The sequence below is a fragment of the Biomphalaria glabrata genome, chromosome 6 (genome assembly GCF_947242115.1).
Source record: "Biomphalaria glabrata chromosome 6, xgBioGlab47.1, whole genome shotgun sequence".
NCBI classification, from domain to species: Eukaryota; Metazoa; Mollusca; class Gastropoda; family Planorbidae; genus Biomphalaria; species Biomphalaria glabrata.
Window position 1 is genome coordinate 8,024,873 of NC_074716.1, and position 15,330 is coordinate 8,040,202.

The following is a 15,330-nucleotide window of genomic DNA, read 5'->3' on the forward strand; positions in this document are numbered from 1 at the left end:
GTGATTACACACCAAGCCACACTCATGGACTTACTGGCAACAGGTGCACCTCTTCACATCACAGTGGGGAGGGGGGGGCAGTGTGGAGGACATATTGACATTTTCTTTTTTTTACTGACCTGATGGGATCCTTTCACTTGGCTTTGTTGTCAATAAATTGTTAATATTATAGGACTATATGGTGAGAGTAATCTAGGTTTTTTTTTTTTTTTTTTTTCTATGTAAAGATTTTTCTATGTTAGTATACAACAAGGAGATCTGGATTTACTTTAAATTAGTAACTTTAGAGCTTTACGCTTGGTGGCTATGGAAAACTTTAAAGAGAACTAATAAGAACATTTTAAGATATCATAACATTCTTTTTTTTTTTTTTTTTTTATTTTAATGATTGTTTAGATTACAAAGAAAATATCTAGGTTTCATTGTCTATTACTTTTCAAGATCAATGGGTTGGGTGGCTGAGTGGCAAAAGCCGCTGGCTACTTGTCAAGGGGGCTTAAGTTTGAATCCTTATGCTTGGACTATAGCTCGCATGAACGATGCACTATACAAAAGCAGTTTAAAATAGAAAAAAAAAACTTGTGGAGAACTAGGAAGCCTATTCACTTCAGGAGATATCAAATTGTTGAGACTAATCTTTGTTTGGCAAATGGATTTTAGGACTTTTGAGTCAGCATTAATTTTGATAAGAAATCTAATGAAATCTAATACTTGCTTTCAAGATTGAATGGACATGTGAAATACAAGTTTGTGGTAAACAATGAACACAGGTGGTATGTGGTAAGTACAAACCACCTTAATTACCCATTCAACCAGATGCCATGTGCTCAAAAGTAATTACTAACCAACAGTTCTATCTAATTCCAGGTGTTCTATAAAAACAAGAGTACACTACCAAATTAATTGGAACGAAAACACAGAAACCTTGGATGGCTGCCTGGTATGTGCACTGGACTGTTGCCTTGATGGTCCTGGATTTGAACTCTGCGCGCTGCCATCCCCCGCCATCCTAGGTTTGGACTAGAATGTAATAATTTTCACTTCTGAAGGGACATCCAATGCATATAAAACAACATCCCAAATGAAAATGTTTATCAGATTCCTTGTTTTTGATTTATCAAATGGTCAAAATAAGTTGAAGGTCAGTTAAAAAGTTTGGGATTGGTCAGTTACTAAGTTATAAGTTTGAGGCACATTTAGTATAAGAAAATCTATGTGATCAGTGAAAAATCATCTTCATGTAGCAGATTTATTTTGGTTTAAAAAAAAAAAGTCAACAGAATGATGTTAAATATAGAGATAAAATTGTATTGGCAAGGATGGATGAAAAAAACTCAGCAATAGACTTGAGAGGAAAAAGAGGTGTATTTTTGGTGGGTCGAATGACTCATATCTTATTTTTAAAAATTATCACTTCAAAGATCTAGATCTACTTTCAAAGGCCAATCCAGTTTTGTTTTAAATAAAACTTGTTTATGTTTATTTCTAGATCTACAATTTGTTATGATTTAATAAGCCTACATCTGTTGTACTATTCATAGCTATTTATAGTTACATCTGTTTCTGTTTCATCTGTTTCTTTGGCTAATGGTTAACAAGGAGGGTGTCATGTTGCCAGCACAAGGACCCACCAACTTATTTACTTTCCCCAACTAAAGTCATTAGAGTTGGATGGACTCAGAGGCGCCCTAAACATTACAAAATTCAAAATCCCAATCTTCATCAAGATTCGAACCCAGGACCCTTATTCTGACCCAAGTGCTTAACCAATCAGCCACTACGCCCTTAAGTTAAGGCTTAACATCATCTGCCATATAGATCACAATAGAATTGAATAGATAGCTAGAATCTAGATATAGAGCCAAAGATTAAGAACATTGTCGACATAGACTTCATATCATAGATAGACTAGACTACATAGTCATAAGAATAGATCTTTCTAGACTCTTCACTCTATCATTCTAGATCTATTGTATATAGACTAGAATCTAGATCTAGATGTATCTAATCTATTAACATTTTAATTATCTCACAATAATGAATTATAATCTCATCTTATATATTATAATATAGAGTCTAGGCATAGATCTAATAAATAATTCTAATAGTAGTAATAGTGCTAATACATTATACAGACGGTCACGTTACTCTAAATCTAGAACGTGAGTCTAGCTGGAGTAGATCTATTCTACCCTCTATGATGACTCTTATCATTTGAGACATTTAATGATTTATCATCTAAAAAAAGATTCTAAAATGAACTGTGATGTGTGAGTATCTGTATATTCTGTATGTCTCTGTAAACTCTGTTCTGTGTGACAGTGTTGAAAAAAACAAAAACAGATCTAGATGTCTTTTACCTTAAATAGATTTTTCTCTTTTTAAAAAAAAATATTAAAGGGGATTACGTTTTGTTTTTGTTATTTTTGGTTTGATCTGTAAGCTTTATAAGAGAAGAGGAAGTGATAAATGTAACAAAACAAAACTTCATAATTATAATATTTATCAAGGATTTTTTGTAACACGCTTGTCGATTGGTTAATACTTTGCGACATTCATGGGTATATTCCTTTTTATCGAGTGCGAAATAATAATAATCAACTTCTTTGTGAACAAATTCTAAGTAAGCCTAGAACTTTTATTACAAAATAGCCGAATTCAACTTGAGATATAATGAAATAAATGTAGCCTACTAGACTTTAGTAATAGGCCTATAGCCTATATAAGTCTATGTGTCTAGTCCAAAGATACAGGAAGAATTCAGTTTTACAATTTCGTGAATTATATAGGCCTATAACCCAACGCTGTTGAACTGGTTGGCATCCTCTATAATCCACGAAAGGTTGACGATGGCTTATCAACTTGGTAGAGGATGTTACAGGTAAATGCATTTGTTTCATTTCATCTGGAGGGTGCATAATGCAAGCCATTAGTTGCAACATTTATCCTGCATCGAACTTAAACAGCAATGGAAAAAAAAAAAGAGTTGTTCTTAATGGCCATCGAAAGGAAAAAAGCCGCTATTAGTTTTGTGTGGTATGTCTGTCCGTCCGTCCCTTTTAGATGTAAAAAAAAACAACAACTAGACAAGATATTGAAGATCCGACATCATATTTTAGATCGTTCAAAGTTCTGATGCAACGGCCCCTATTTTTCTTCTGAAAACAAGAAGTTTAATTTTAAAATTAACTATGAAAGCAGGGTTTGTTTGTTGTTGTTTTTTTCCATAAAAATCAAACTGTTTTTACAACTACTCACTATTAGTTAGGCCAAGGTTGTTTTTTTCTAATGTAATGTTATAAAAATAGTATTACAAAATTAAGTATTTTTAGTCATACATGCTGCTTACATTTTAAATACAATGTTTAGTCCTACTTAATGTGTATAGGCTACAAGACGAATATAATTAAAGAAAAAAAAAATTAAGAAGCAGCTTTCATCCGTAGGCCTACTATACAATAAACATCAATTGTTTTCTTCCTTAAGGCTTTGAACGAAAGATTTGGCTTTAAAAAAAAACAAATCAATTAGATTCAATAACATCAATTAGTGTAGGCTACGTTCACATTGAACCATATTTTCATACCCATCAATTCATTGAATACATATGAATATTAACTGTAGGCTATAATAATAATAGGACTAACATTAATAAATCTCTGTAGCCTGCGGTATCAAGAGGTCGCAGTCTGACCAACAATACAATAGCTTCGGCAACACTTTCAAAACGTACGTCTCTTCTTCTTGTTCTATTGACGAGGATAAGGTTGTGGTTGTTGATAGTTTGTAGTTCATAGTTTCTGATATTCATGCCGAAAATATTTATACCTGCCCGAGTGGACAACTTCGTGGGCTGATTTTGATCTTTGTAACCTTGTTTTTTTTTTTTTTGTTCTTTCAATCACAGCAGAAATGACATTCTCTAAATTGCCCACTCAATTGTAGGTTCAATGCTACAAAATTGAGATTTAAATCTATCACACTCTACGGCTTGTAAACGATTTAAGCCAGGTCAGGTTGGGTAGATCTTGGTCAACGAATGGTCAGGATAGCATTCAAATCATATTTTGTATATAAGTGCGCGGATCAACAAATAAAATATTCCAAAGAAAGTTGAAAACATCTAGAAAAGTTTTGTCACTTTTCTATGCTCAGCTTATTGTCTAAATTAAGTTTAATGTTAATAGCTTTTGGCCAAGCTACTTAAGTAGGCCCCTACTTGTCCTATCATATATTATTGATGTCCTATCATACATTATTGATGTCCTATCATATATTATTGACGTCCTATCATATGTTATTGATGTCCTATCATATATTATTGATGTCCTATCATATATTATTAATGTCCTATCATATATTATTGAAGTCAGTTTTGTTTACTTCATTTGAGTGAGTTTGAAGAGAGTATAAGCTCTATTCGCATCCATTTCAACTCTTGTGTTTCTTCAGTGTGTTACTACAACCCTGCTTAGTGTGTGTGAGAGAGACAACTGGAAGAATAACTGAAACTCTCAAACTAAGAAGCTAATAAAATACACATTAAAAAAAAAAGTAAAACTATCCTAATTGAGACTTAAGTATAAATATTAGGATAAAGTCATATAAGAACCTTTTCTTTAACTGAATCAAACAGAAGAAAAAAAAAGTGACGGATGCATTTCAAATCTATAATATATTATAGCATTTTATATAGCGCTACTTTCATGCCATGCTCAGAGCGCTTTGGTCCAATCTCATTTGTGGACCAGTTGGGGGGGGGGATCTAGGAGTTGGTTTTCCGTGCTTCCTTTAGACGCTCAGTAAACGCAACTCTGCCCGAGTCGGGTGTCGGACCTCGAGCCCCCTTCTAGGTAGCCAAGACAAGCCAAGTTCTTAGCACTTAGCCTCTCGACCAAGCTTCCCACATAAACATTAGTTTGGCATGGTAATAGTTTTTGAAGGAAAGTCTGTACTTATACATGGTGGTCCAAAAGTAAGTTTACAGTTATTATAAAACCTTTTATCTGGTTGTTGGGCCCGTTTTTTTTTTTAAATTAAATAGACCTGTAGAGGGAGAGCACCACGTGACCAAGCTTCGTGAAGTACCAGTTAGTACACTACTCAAACCAAGCCTGACTTGGTCGAACTGTTTTCTTTCAGAGGGATATGGCGTTTGCAGTAAGAAACGACTAAGTATTTCCCCAGTGTTGGTCTGGAAGAAGGGCAGCATCGAATGGCCAGTTTCACCTCTGACCTAACACGTATGGGTTTTTTTTTGGTGTTGGAACAAGGTTTGCGAGAAGAAACACAAGACAAGAAATGATTACTTCTATCTCACATTCACAGAAATGGATGAAGATCGGATTTTGTGCGGCACTGTGAGTCAATAGTGTCCTGGAGAGATTTGTAGAATGTTGCAGGTGTTACATTTATGTGTACTTATGTTGATGCATGTTGTGTGTGTGTTTGTTTACTTGTTGTCTCTCTTGTCCTACTGTTCAGTATGTTTGGCATGTTTTTCTCAAGTCTGTTATTAGTGTTTATTAAAGTCTCCTGTTAGTTTTTTTTTTTTTTTTACTTCTCTTGTCATGTCAATAAAATGGAGTTGTAACTTAAACAGCAGTGTTGTTTATACATCCTAATTGATAATAGAACAGAAGGGAGGTATTTTGAGCACCTAAGAGATAGTGTTTCTATTAACTGGTATAACGAATGTCCTGCTGTTCAAAGAAATAGTCTACGTGATCGAATCTAACTGTAAAACTACTTTTGAGCTACCCTACTTTGAAAAATATACCAAATTATTACTATTGCTAATCCAAGCGCATTGGGACACGAGACATCAGTAATAGGGATGTAGTAATTTAAGCCTAGGCCTACGTCTGCTTGGATCTTTCCCAGGCAGAAGTTTGCTCAGACATGCAGATGAAGGTAAGTTTCCATGGGCCTGGATTTCCAAGATTTTAGACAACCCCTAGGACAATTTAAAAGAAGTGTCTCAAGCTACTAGATGATGATGATAGACTCAGTTCTCGAGACCAAGATCTAAATCTTCTTGTTCCTGTGCTAAAGGTTTAATTTGAAGCTAGCTTATCTAGCTGTATATGCAAGACTTAATTGGCCTATTTAAGTCACATGAGAAGTTGCAAGGGGGAAATACTCTCTTCTCTCAAAAGATAAAATACCTGAGAGATCCAATAATGTATACGATGGAGATCTAATACTAGTAAAAGTATACAGCTATTAATTATGTTTTTCAAAAGATCCATTCAAATTAATTTATCTTTCCTAATGTCTTCATCTGTTTTGACAATGCAGAAGCAAAAGAAGTTAACAATTTTAAATCATGAAAATAAACTCTTTTTTTTTTGTAAGGATGCTAAGATTTTCTCTTTTTTTAAAATTCCATTAATAATGATAAATGAAGCATTTTTAAAGTAGTAAATACGTTTTTATTTATGTATTATAAATACTTCAGACAACAAGCTAAGATTTTTTTTCAGTAACCTTTCTGTGCCAAATCTTACTGGTATGATCTTGAACTGCTACTCATTTATACACATCAGATTACTCAAACATTAATAACCCTCTTTATTTCTGCCATCAAATCAAAATACACTAAATACAGTGAAACAACTACTAGATCCATTGTTTTATACAGCAGCCTTGATTAGGTCAGTGTAGGTCTTGATCTTGGTTCTCATTGACATGTCCACAAATTTATCTCCAAGAGCTACGGTCATACCTCCAATTAAAGTGGGGTCAACCTGAAAATATAAATATTATAAGATTTAATATTCACATGGAAATTGATTTTATTATTGTGTTATATCTAACAATTTAACAAGCTGTGATAAAATATTTTAAGCATACAGATGCATGAATGAAATAAACTACAATTGTACTTTAACTCCCACAGTAGATTATCTCAAAGTGGGATCTACAGTTGTTGTTTTTTAATAATAACAATAAATAATTTAAATCCCTATATTTGGAGGAGCTATCACCTTCTACCAAGCGCATTAACAGTCCAGTTAGTGGACCCTTAGATAAATGGGTATCTGTGAATACCAAATAACCAGCAGCGGACTGGTTTGCAGTCATGGAATATGATGTTGGGTATTCCAGTCATTAGGATATTCACTAGAAACATCTTTAAAAAATCCAGGGAAATGATTGTAAATAGCCAGTACAGGGTGCTTTAACTCTAAGTCAGCTAGATGAAGTTTGATATCTAGGGATAGTAGCTCATCTAGGAGAGAAAACTGCTGCTTGCAGATGACCTTGGATGATCAAAAGCTTTGGGAGCAAATCCAGAAAGAATAACAGGCTGAAGTCAACGGACGTCCTGGCACATAACACATTGACACGCAACCTCATTTATGTTGAGTTCAGTAACGATTCTAATTGATAAGGCGTCTTGCCTGTAGAATCCCGCTATGCAGGAAAGGAGATGGCTTCTAAAACTATACTGAGAGCGGTCTGATTTGGAAACTACTGTGCAGTTCATCTCAGAAAAGCATGTTTACAATTTTTTTTTAAATATTTCTACTTTTGTCTTTGTAATGATGAAATCAAAACATTTTTCAGCTTTCTTTATATGTAAGTGCTTATTTGAATTTCTATTTAGCTTAAATGTTAATAGTGTTTAATTTGTTAACATTCATATACAATGTGAATTGTAAATATTTGAAAAATTTACAGAAGTTTGTAGCTGAAGAGATTCCCCTTTTTTCAAAAATCCTTGTAGAGCTGTCTTCAACTCTTTCAGTGTTGCTTCATCCAGAGGCTAAATAAAACAAAATATTATTTTTTTTAAATCCAACGTACACAAATATAAATTTGAATTAAAAAAAAATGTTGGCCAATTCGTAAACAAATTGAGCATTTTAAGACTAAATTTGAAACTGGAAATGCAGAAAAAATTAAAATTTAATTATCTGTCCTTCAAAAAATTATTTTAAAAATACCCCCTTTCAGACCTTGAGATCTATAAGACAGATGTTGTAAAGGTCATCTGTTTCTATGGGCAATGGTTAACAAGGGTGTCAAGAAGCTAGTAAATTGACCTACCTACTTTAATTTCCCCCATAGGATGTAAGGTAAACATTATAGTTGGGTGGACTTAGGTGTGATAAATTTTTGACATCCAAGTCATTATTGAGATTGAAACTCAAGATCCCTCTATCTGGAAACCAAGCACTTAAAAACTTAGCCCACCCCCCCCCTTTTCCGTGCAAAAACATACTTGTAATTTAATGCACTTGTTCATTTTGTGATAATTTGCAGAAATAAATATCAATGGGTTTGTATGAGTAATGTTGAATTAGACTAAAACGTTTCTCAATTAAAAAAAGGCAAAAACCAAAATTTAAAATAGAAGTAATAGGAAACATCATATGGATTCATAATTTATGTAATATTAAATATTTTTTTTATAACAGAGAATATTTTCTGAGTCTGACTTGAGATCTTTAAGTTAGAGCCAAAGGAGAAGACCAAAATAAAATTCTGACTCACCTTGGCTGTTTTCACAGTGCAGGAGACTTCTCCCCTGTGTGCGCTCATCAACTTATTGAAAGATGAAATCACCTGCATTGTTTTCTTCATGCGTCCATTCTCAGCCAAGGCAACTGAAAGCAGCAAACAGTATTGATTATATTCTAATTCTACCTTCTTCATGGGAAAAAAAAAAAGATGATGCTAATAAGATTTTCAAAATGTTTTATTATAGTGAAAATCTAAAGTGAAAAAAAAACAACAACAAAAACTGGTCAAAAAAGATGTGCTACATTAGATCACAAGAAAGATAAAATATGTTATTGTTTTTGCTAATGTTCTATTAATGTCTGGCCAAATGTTGATTCATGGTGCCCCCGCTTCTAATTCTACCTTCTTCATGGGAAAAAAAAAAAAGATGATGATAATAAGATTTTCAAAATGTTTTATTATAGTGAAAATCTATAGTGAAAAAAAAAACAACAAAAACTGGTCAAAAAAGATGTGCTACATTAGATCACAAGAAAGATAAAATATGTTATTGTTTTTGCTAATGTTCTATTAATGTCTGGCCAAATGTTGATTCATGGTGCCCCCGCTGTGGGGAAGAGGAGGAAACCGTGACTCATATTCTGTTTGACTGCCCCAGACTTGCTGATCTGGGAAACTAAAAATTTTCAACCTGTATGGTGACATATACGCACTTCACTACGCAAGACAGGAGGGTTTCTGCCAAGGGCTTTTGCAAGAGAGGGTTTAAGCCTCTCAAGCCCTCACTCAAATGGAGTTTGATGATGATGATTAATATTTACAAACTTTTTCAAAATCAGAAAGTTTTATTTTTATGTTCAACAAGACTGACAAGAAACAAGGCTGATCCTTGTTTTAAGGAGCCTGATATATACCATGAGATTTTTAGGCATACACAAAAAAACTTATGTCACAAACCAATAAAATTAGAGATTTTTCACATTAAATTAATCTGAATATATCAATATTTTGATTCATGAGGTGAAAATTACAATAATCGCAGATGGAAGAATGTGCTAATTTCAATATGGGCGTTATTTTTACAGTTAACTAAATGAGGTCTTATAAATACAGACGATTTTTAGCAGGATAAAAAACAACAACATATAAAATGTTAATTTTTGTTTAAACTTACCAAATAAATTGACAGTCAAATCTGAAAAGTTTTTCTTTTTCATCAAACTTTCAACAGCAGCTATATTTGAATAAAAAGTAATGGATCAATGTAAAGTTTAAAAAAATCCAAAATAGTAAAAAACAACTACTGATACAATGTATGTAAAAGGCATAAATAAACAACTCTTCAAAAATAAAATCAAAGAAATTTAACCTAATCATTAAAAAAAATATAATAAAAGGAGCTTTTGTAAAAAAAAAAAAAAAAAAAAAAAAAACCAATATTGAATTCAGTCTTAAACCTTGTAAACCTGAATATTTGCTATAAAGTTTCAATCTCTATGAAGTTCTAAAGATCTTACCTTTCTTCTGAAACTTTTTTTGTGAAGGATCTGAAAGAAACTCTAGCAATTGTTGATTTTTTTGTAGCTCTGACTGTAGTGAACTCAGCTCTTTTTCTACAGTTTCTAATTTGGATTGCTTAGTAGCTGCTGAATAGAGAGCACTTGCATATCTACCTTCAACACCATATACTTGTAAGGGAGCCTACAAAATTTAGAGAGATATAGAGGTAAATACACTAAATTTCAAGAGAAACATTATAAACAGCTCATGATAATGATACAATAAAAATTTAAAATCTGTCAAAACTAGCATTATACAATCATAAGCAAGCCAAAAAAATCAAATAGAATAACAAGGCCTTCTAGCACAAGCAACAAGTATAAAAAAGATGAAAAGCATTTAAGAAACAATTTTTTTCTATTTAATATATACCTAAAATTGCATTTATTTGTATCCATATTATCCTAATCTTTGGTAAGTTTCAAGTTAGAAATGTAAATCTGACGAATAGCTTACACAGAGCCACAACCTCTATAATGACTGAAAGCGAACTCAGTCATTAGAGACCACCAAAAATAAAAAGAGATTCTATCAAAGATTCGATTATCTCAGTGACAGTACTTCCAGTAAGGTCTAATTAGTAAACAATAAAAAGGAAAAGAGCAATTGTCAGCCAGTGTCAGATCAAGTCAGTCAGTTGTATTTTTAACTAAGGTTAATTATTCAGTCTGAAATGTAATTATTAGGGGGAATAGCCGCTGTTAGTTTTGTGTGGTCTGTCAGTCAAGTCAGTCTGACACTCCATGCCATTAAGATATCAAAAACTAGAAAAGATATTGAAAGCTATGTTGCAACAGCTACTTTTTTCTTTTGTGAAAGCAAAACATTTAATTTTAAAAATTAAATATGTAAGCATTTTTTAAAAATAAAAATACACTTTTTTTTACAACTATTTACTATAAAAAGTAAAAAAACTGGGAACTATATTAATAAGGTAGTTGATTTTTCTGTACATATTTTAAACATTTATGCAAACGGTCTTGTTTTTTTTTTTCTTCTAAAATAATTTTGAAAAAATATTTCTATAGCTAAATGAAGTGTTTATTTTTGTTTTCAAAGAGAAAGAATGCATTTAGTATGTATATAAATCAAAAATATAATTTAAAACAACACAGTGTTTCATATTATACAAGTGGAGTGCAATGTACAGCACATGAAATATAGATACTCTTAGACATTTAATCCAATGGAAAAGTTCTTCCTCGAGACCTTGAATTAGAGACTGACCTTCAAAACATTCAATTCATTGAATACATATAAATATTATCAACCCAATAATATCAGCAACACTTTTGATAGGGTTGTGGTTGACGATAGTTAGCAGTTCAAAGCTTCTGATATTCATGTAGAAAATATTTAAACCTGCCGAGTGGACCACTTCAGGGGCTGATTCTGAGTTTGTGATTCCAAACTATCTTTCTAACCATGTATCTAGATAATGTCTGAAGCCTCTTCCCACCTGGTGTCTACTGCTCTGAGGTCCTCCATGAAAGTGTGGCGCCACGTTATATGAGGATGTCCCTGTTTGCGCTTTCATCATATTGGCCTCCATGTCATCACAACTCTTGGTATGCGTAGTTCATTTTGTTTGAGAACATGTCCTGCAAACTTCATGCGACCCTCTGTCACAACCTCACAAAGAGGTCAACTCCCAGTTCGGCATAGGATTTCCTTATTTGAGATCTCTATAACTGATTCCTAAAATCTGTCTTAGCCATTACTGATGAGGATTTACGATTATTATTGTGTAAATTAAGTGAAGAATTTGACGTTCAATCACAAGTTAACCACTGTGTATTTCAAAGTGTAACTTTTGAAAAACTCCTCTATGTTCAGTTGAAAGACATACTAAAATTTTTCTACTTTTCAATAATCGGTCAGTGTCGGTAGACTTACCTGGAGAGAAAGTCATTTAATCAAGTTGAAATCACATTTAAAAGATTCATACCTGAACAAGTTTCCCACCCCTTGCGGCAGAAGAACAGAAATGCCTAGCCTGAAAAAAAAAAAAGTGACGAATTCTTTTAAATCAGACGAAAAATCATTAAGCCTAATGTAACTTAATATTACATTGAACATTTTCAGCATTTTCTATATTGAATCTGTATGGATCTATATCCATATAATATAGATCTATATATCTAGATTAGAATTCTTGTAGTAAACTATTATATTATATTATATTATACTATAGAGGTATAGAAGATGATGACCATCATCATCAAAATCAGACAAAATATTGAGATTATATCTCATCTATAAAACTAGTGACTCTACTCACACTACTGTAGGGTAACTATTGTTGATTCGTGATTATTATTGATAACACTTAATCATGATAATCAAGTCAATCTAGTAGATTAATCTAGATCTAGGTAGAAATAACTATGTCAAAATACAGATCTACTACCCAGTTCTAGTCATGAGTCTAGATCTGATAGAAGGTGATACTAGAAAAAAGAATCATCTATCTATAATACTAGATCTCTATCAACTATCATTATAGATCTACTAAGTATCATACATAGATCTAGACTCTATAAATAGATTACTACTAGAGTAAAGCTGCCTTATCGAACAAGTTAAGCTGAATCACATCAATTTTTTGCATCTGAACTGAAGCTCTGTATTGACAAGAACTAGGTAAAAAAAAAAAGAAAAGAAAACATCTATTAACTCGTCATCCATTGATCTATAAAATTAGATCTGTTGCCAAGATTGGGTAGGTATGACAAATGTAAACTTCATCAGACAATTTTTTTTCACTTACTATGACATCGAACGCCTTGTAAAACCATTTCAGACAAAAAGCATTTAAAAAATGTTTTAATTATTTAATTTTTTCATTTCATGTATTTTCTGGTCAAGCAAGAGTTGAACTACCATGTGCAAAAGAAAAGACTATATATGCCATATTCAGGTTTTCTGCACATACACCTCACAGTGATAGTTCAAAATTTAGGCAAAGTCATGCTATAAATAGATTTAGCAATAGCAGGGGAGAGCATGCTTAACAAATTATTTGGGGGGAAAAAAGGGGGGGGGGGAACTATTCTGCACACAAAATTTTTTATACACATTTTATAATTGCTTGTGTCTGAACTTGTGTGTTTTGTTGTCTTTTAGATTCTAAAAATGTACTGATTATGTTTATTTGTGCTTTTACAATTTTGGACATTAAAGAAAACATTACATATATAATTTTTGTATAAACACACTAAAAATATTGCTGATTAGCCTTTTCTAAAATAGTAAACCTTACTGAAACGCCCCTATAACTCTGAATAGGTCTAAGTCTAATGGAAAGCTAGGGAAAAATGTTCTCCTTTCAATTCTGAATCTAGAAAACATCCATTTATATCATTTATGTATATGAGGGGAAAAATCAACAACATGCTTTCATACCAGTGTACAAAATCCCCTAGTAGAAAAACGATCTTTCATAGGAATACAAAACTAAATGTGTTAAAAAAAAGAAAAACTGAATCGCACACCATACTAACAAAGTATTTCTGTAATAATACTAATAACGATCAAAATAAACTATCATTGACAATCATTGATAAAATATGGTGAGATGTCAAATATGGGATACAAAAGGGGGTGTTCAATACAAGGCAGCTTTACTATAGACTCTATAATCTATAGGCTATTCTAGATCTAGTGACAATCTAGTCTATGATTATAGAGAGAGTATCTTTAACTAGTCCATGGCATGTCATCCATGTCCATGATAACCTAGTTACTAGATCTAGTAGTAGTGACTCCTACTACTCCTAGTCTCTAGAAAGCTAGGCTAAAAAACCCATAGGCCGCACTTGCAAATTTATTACACTTTTGAATGAAATGTGAGAAGCTATAAACTTGTGTTATCAATGACTTTAGACAATGGCCTAATTAAAGCTTAATTACGTTTTTTTTAAAAAGTTATTTATCATTTTAAAATTTATTATAAAAAATACTCTTTTGTTTTTAGCAGGATCCAGGAAAAAGCCCCAACATTCATATTTTTTTTCACGCTAGATACTATGCCTAGCTATAATTCTACCAAGTTTTATTGCGATATCTCCGGCACATCACTCAAAAACTTGAAAATACGGTTAGCATTGTGGGCTACGGGACTTACAGTTTTTGATAAGAAAATTTTGTGATCGACGTAAAACCACTTCAGGCCATGTGAGGCCTAATATTCTGGATATATTCAAATTGTTTTTGTGTATTAATCACCAGCGCATTTGAAAAAAAATTGTTTCAGACGATTTTGATCCCACTTTTTAAATATTTTGTTTTTTTCTGCCATCACTACGCCACCATTTTGTCCACACCCCTCTGACATTTCTTGAAGCTCTAGACCCGATAATTTGTTTATTTCATCAGTATTTACATTCTAAACAACTGAAGTTCATAAATATAAATGAAATCAGATTTGTGAGCTAGAAATTTACTACTAGATGTCTAATAATATTACTAGATCTACTATTAAATTTCTTTTTTAATAAGTAGATCTATCGTCTATGAAACTAAATTCCAACTTTTAACTTTTGATCTGGGGGTGTGTCTCTTCTGGCTTAGCCAGCGAGACACTCTCATCTTACTTGTTCCATGTATGTTAGTATTGTTAGGTCAAAACGTCACAAAAAAATTATAACTTTCTAGATCTAGATCTAACTGTTAAACGTACAGTCATAATTTATACAGCATTAGAAAGTTCTTTCAAAGTATTTTAATGACTTACTAATGAAAAATTGTTTTTCAAAGATACATTTTTTATTTCACCTGCCTACTGTAGAAAATCTATTCTAATTCTTGAGACAAGTCTTTTACCTAGTTTTACTTTTAGTCAACTAAAACTAAAACTAAAGAAGTACAAAAGATTTAGATCTAAGACTAGATCTAGAAACCGTCAACATTCTACTTCTAGATTCTAGTATTGATAGTATTTGATAGATCTCTAACTTTATAATTAAACTTGACTTAGGACTTAGACACTTAGAGAATTTTTTTTAGTTTATTTAGGAGTTTACTTAAGTTTAGTCAAGAAATGAAGAAAGAACTTTTCATTATCATTAGTTAGAAGTGCAAGACTTTAATCATCATAATCTACATTTAAATCCAGATCTAGTCTAAGAACTTATGGGGAGAAAAGCGCATTTATTCATGCAAAAAAATGGATGCAATCTGAGGTATGACAATTAATATTCTGTTAAAAAAAATATTCTAATTTACCACCAAATTCCAACGAGAAGTCGCCATGACAAGACTTCTATTTAGATTTTAGCAAGGAAGGTCACTTACAGG

At 32.3% G+C, this 15,330-nt stretch overlaps 2 protein-coding genes and 1 long non-coding RNA gene across 6 annotated transcripts in view; 1 reads left to right on the forward strand and 2 right to left on the reverse strand.

The window, feature by feature from the left end:
• Window positions 1-2,457, reverse strand: part of LOC106078637 (synaptotagmin-like protein 4) — a 69,187-nt gene extending 66,730 nt beyond the window's left edge. The window contains exon 1 of the mRNA XM_056033381.1: window positions 2,361-2,457. The gene's annotated coding sequence lies outside the window, so the exon portion shown is untranslated. The remainder of the gene's footprint in view (window positions 1-2,360) is intronic.
• Window positions 36-5,624, forward strand: LOC129926897 (uncharacterized). Of its 4 annotated transcripts, XR_008778593.1 has the most exons (5): window positions 36-181; window positions 723-780; window positions 868-1,141; window positions 2,790-2,881; window positions 5,143-5,624. It is a non-coding gene; the product is annotated as an uncharacterized LOC129926897 (long non-coding RNA). The 4 variants fall into 4 exon arrangements; XR_008778594.1 differs by lacking the exon at window positions 2,790-2,881 and having other exon boundaries at window positions 38-181; window positions 5,143-5,623; XR_008778592.1 differs by lacking the exon at window positions 5,143-5,624 and having other exon boundaries at window positions 38-181; window positions 2,790-4,435.
• Window positions 5,625-6,635: 1,011 nt separating this feature from the next.
• On the reverse strand, window positions 6,636-15,285 carry LOC106073412 (ATP synthase subunit O, mitochondrial-like). Its single transcript, NM_001311271.1, is given in 7 exon segments — window positions 6,636-6,749; window positions 7,685-7,771; window positions 8,503-8,615; window positions 9,647-9,706; window positions 9,990-10,173; window positions 11,981-12,028; window positions 15,259-15,285. Coding segments are annotated over 7 exon segments (633 nt in total).
• Between the last annotated feature and the right edge of the window lie 45 nt (window positions 15,286-15,330).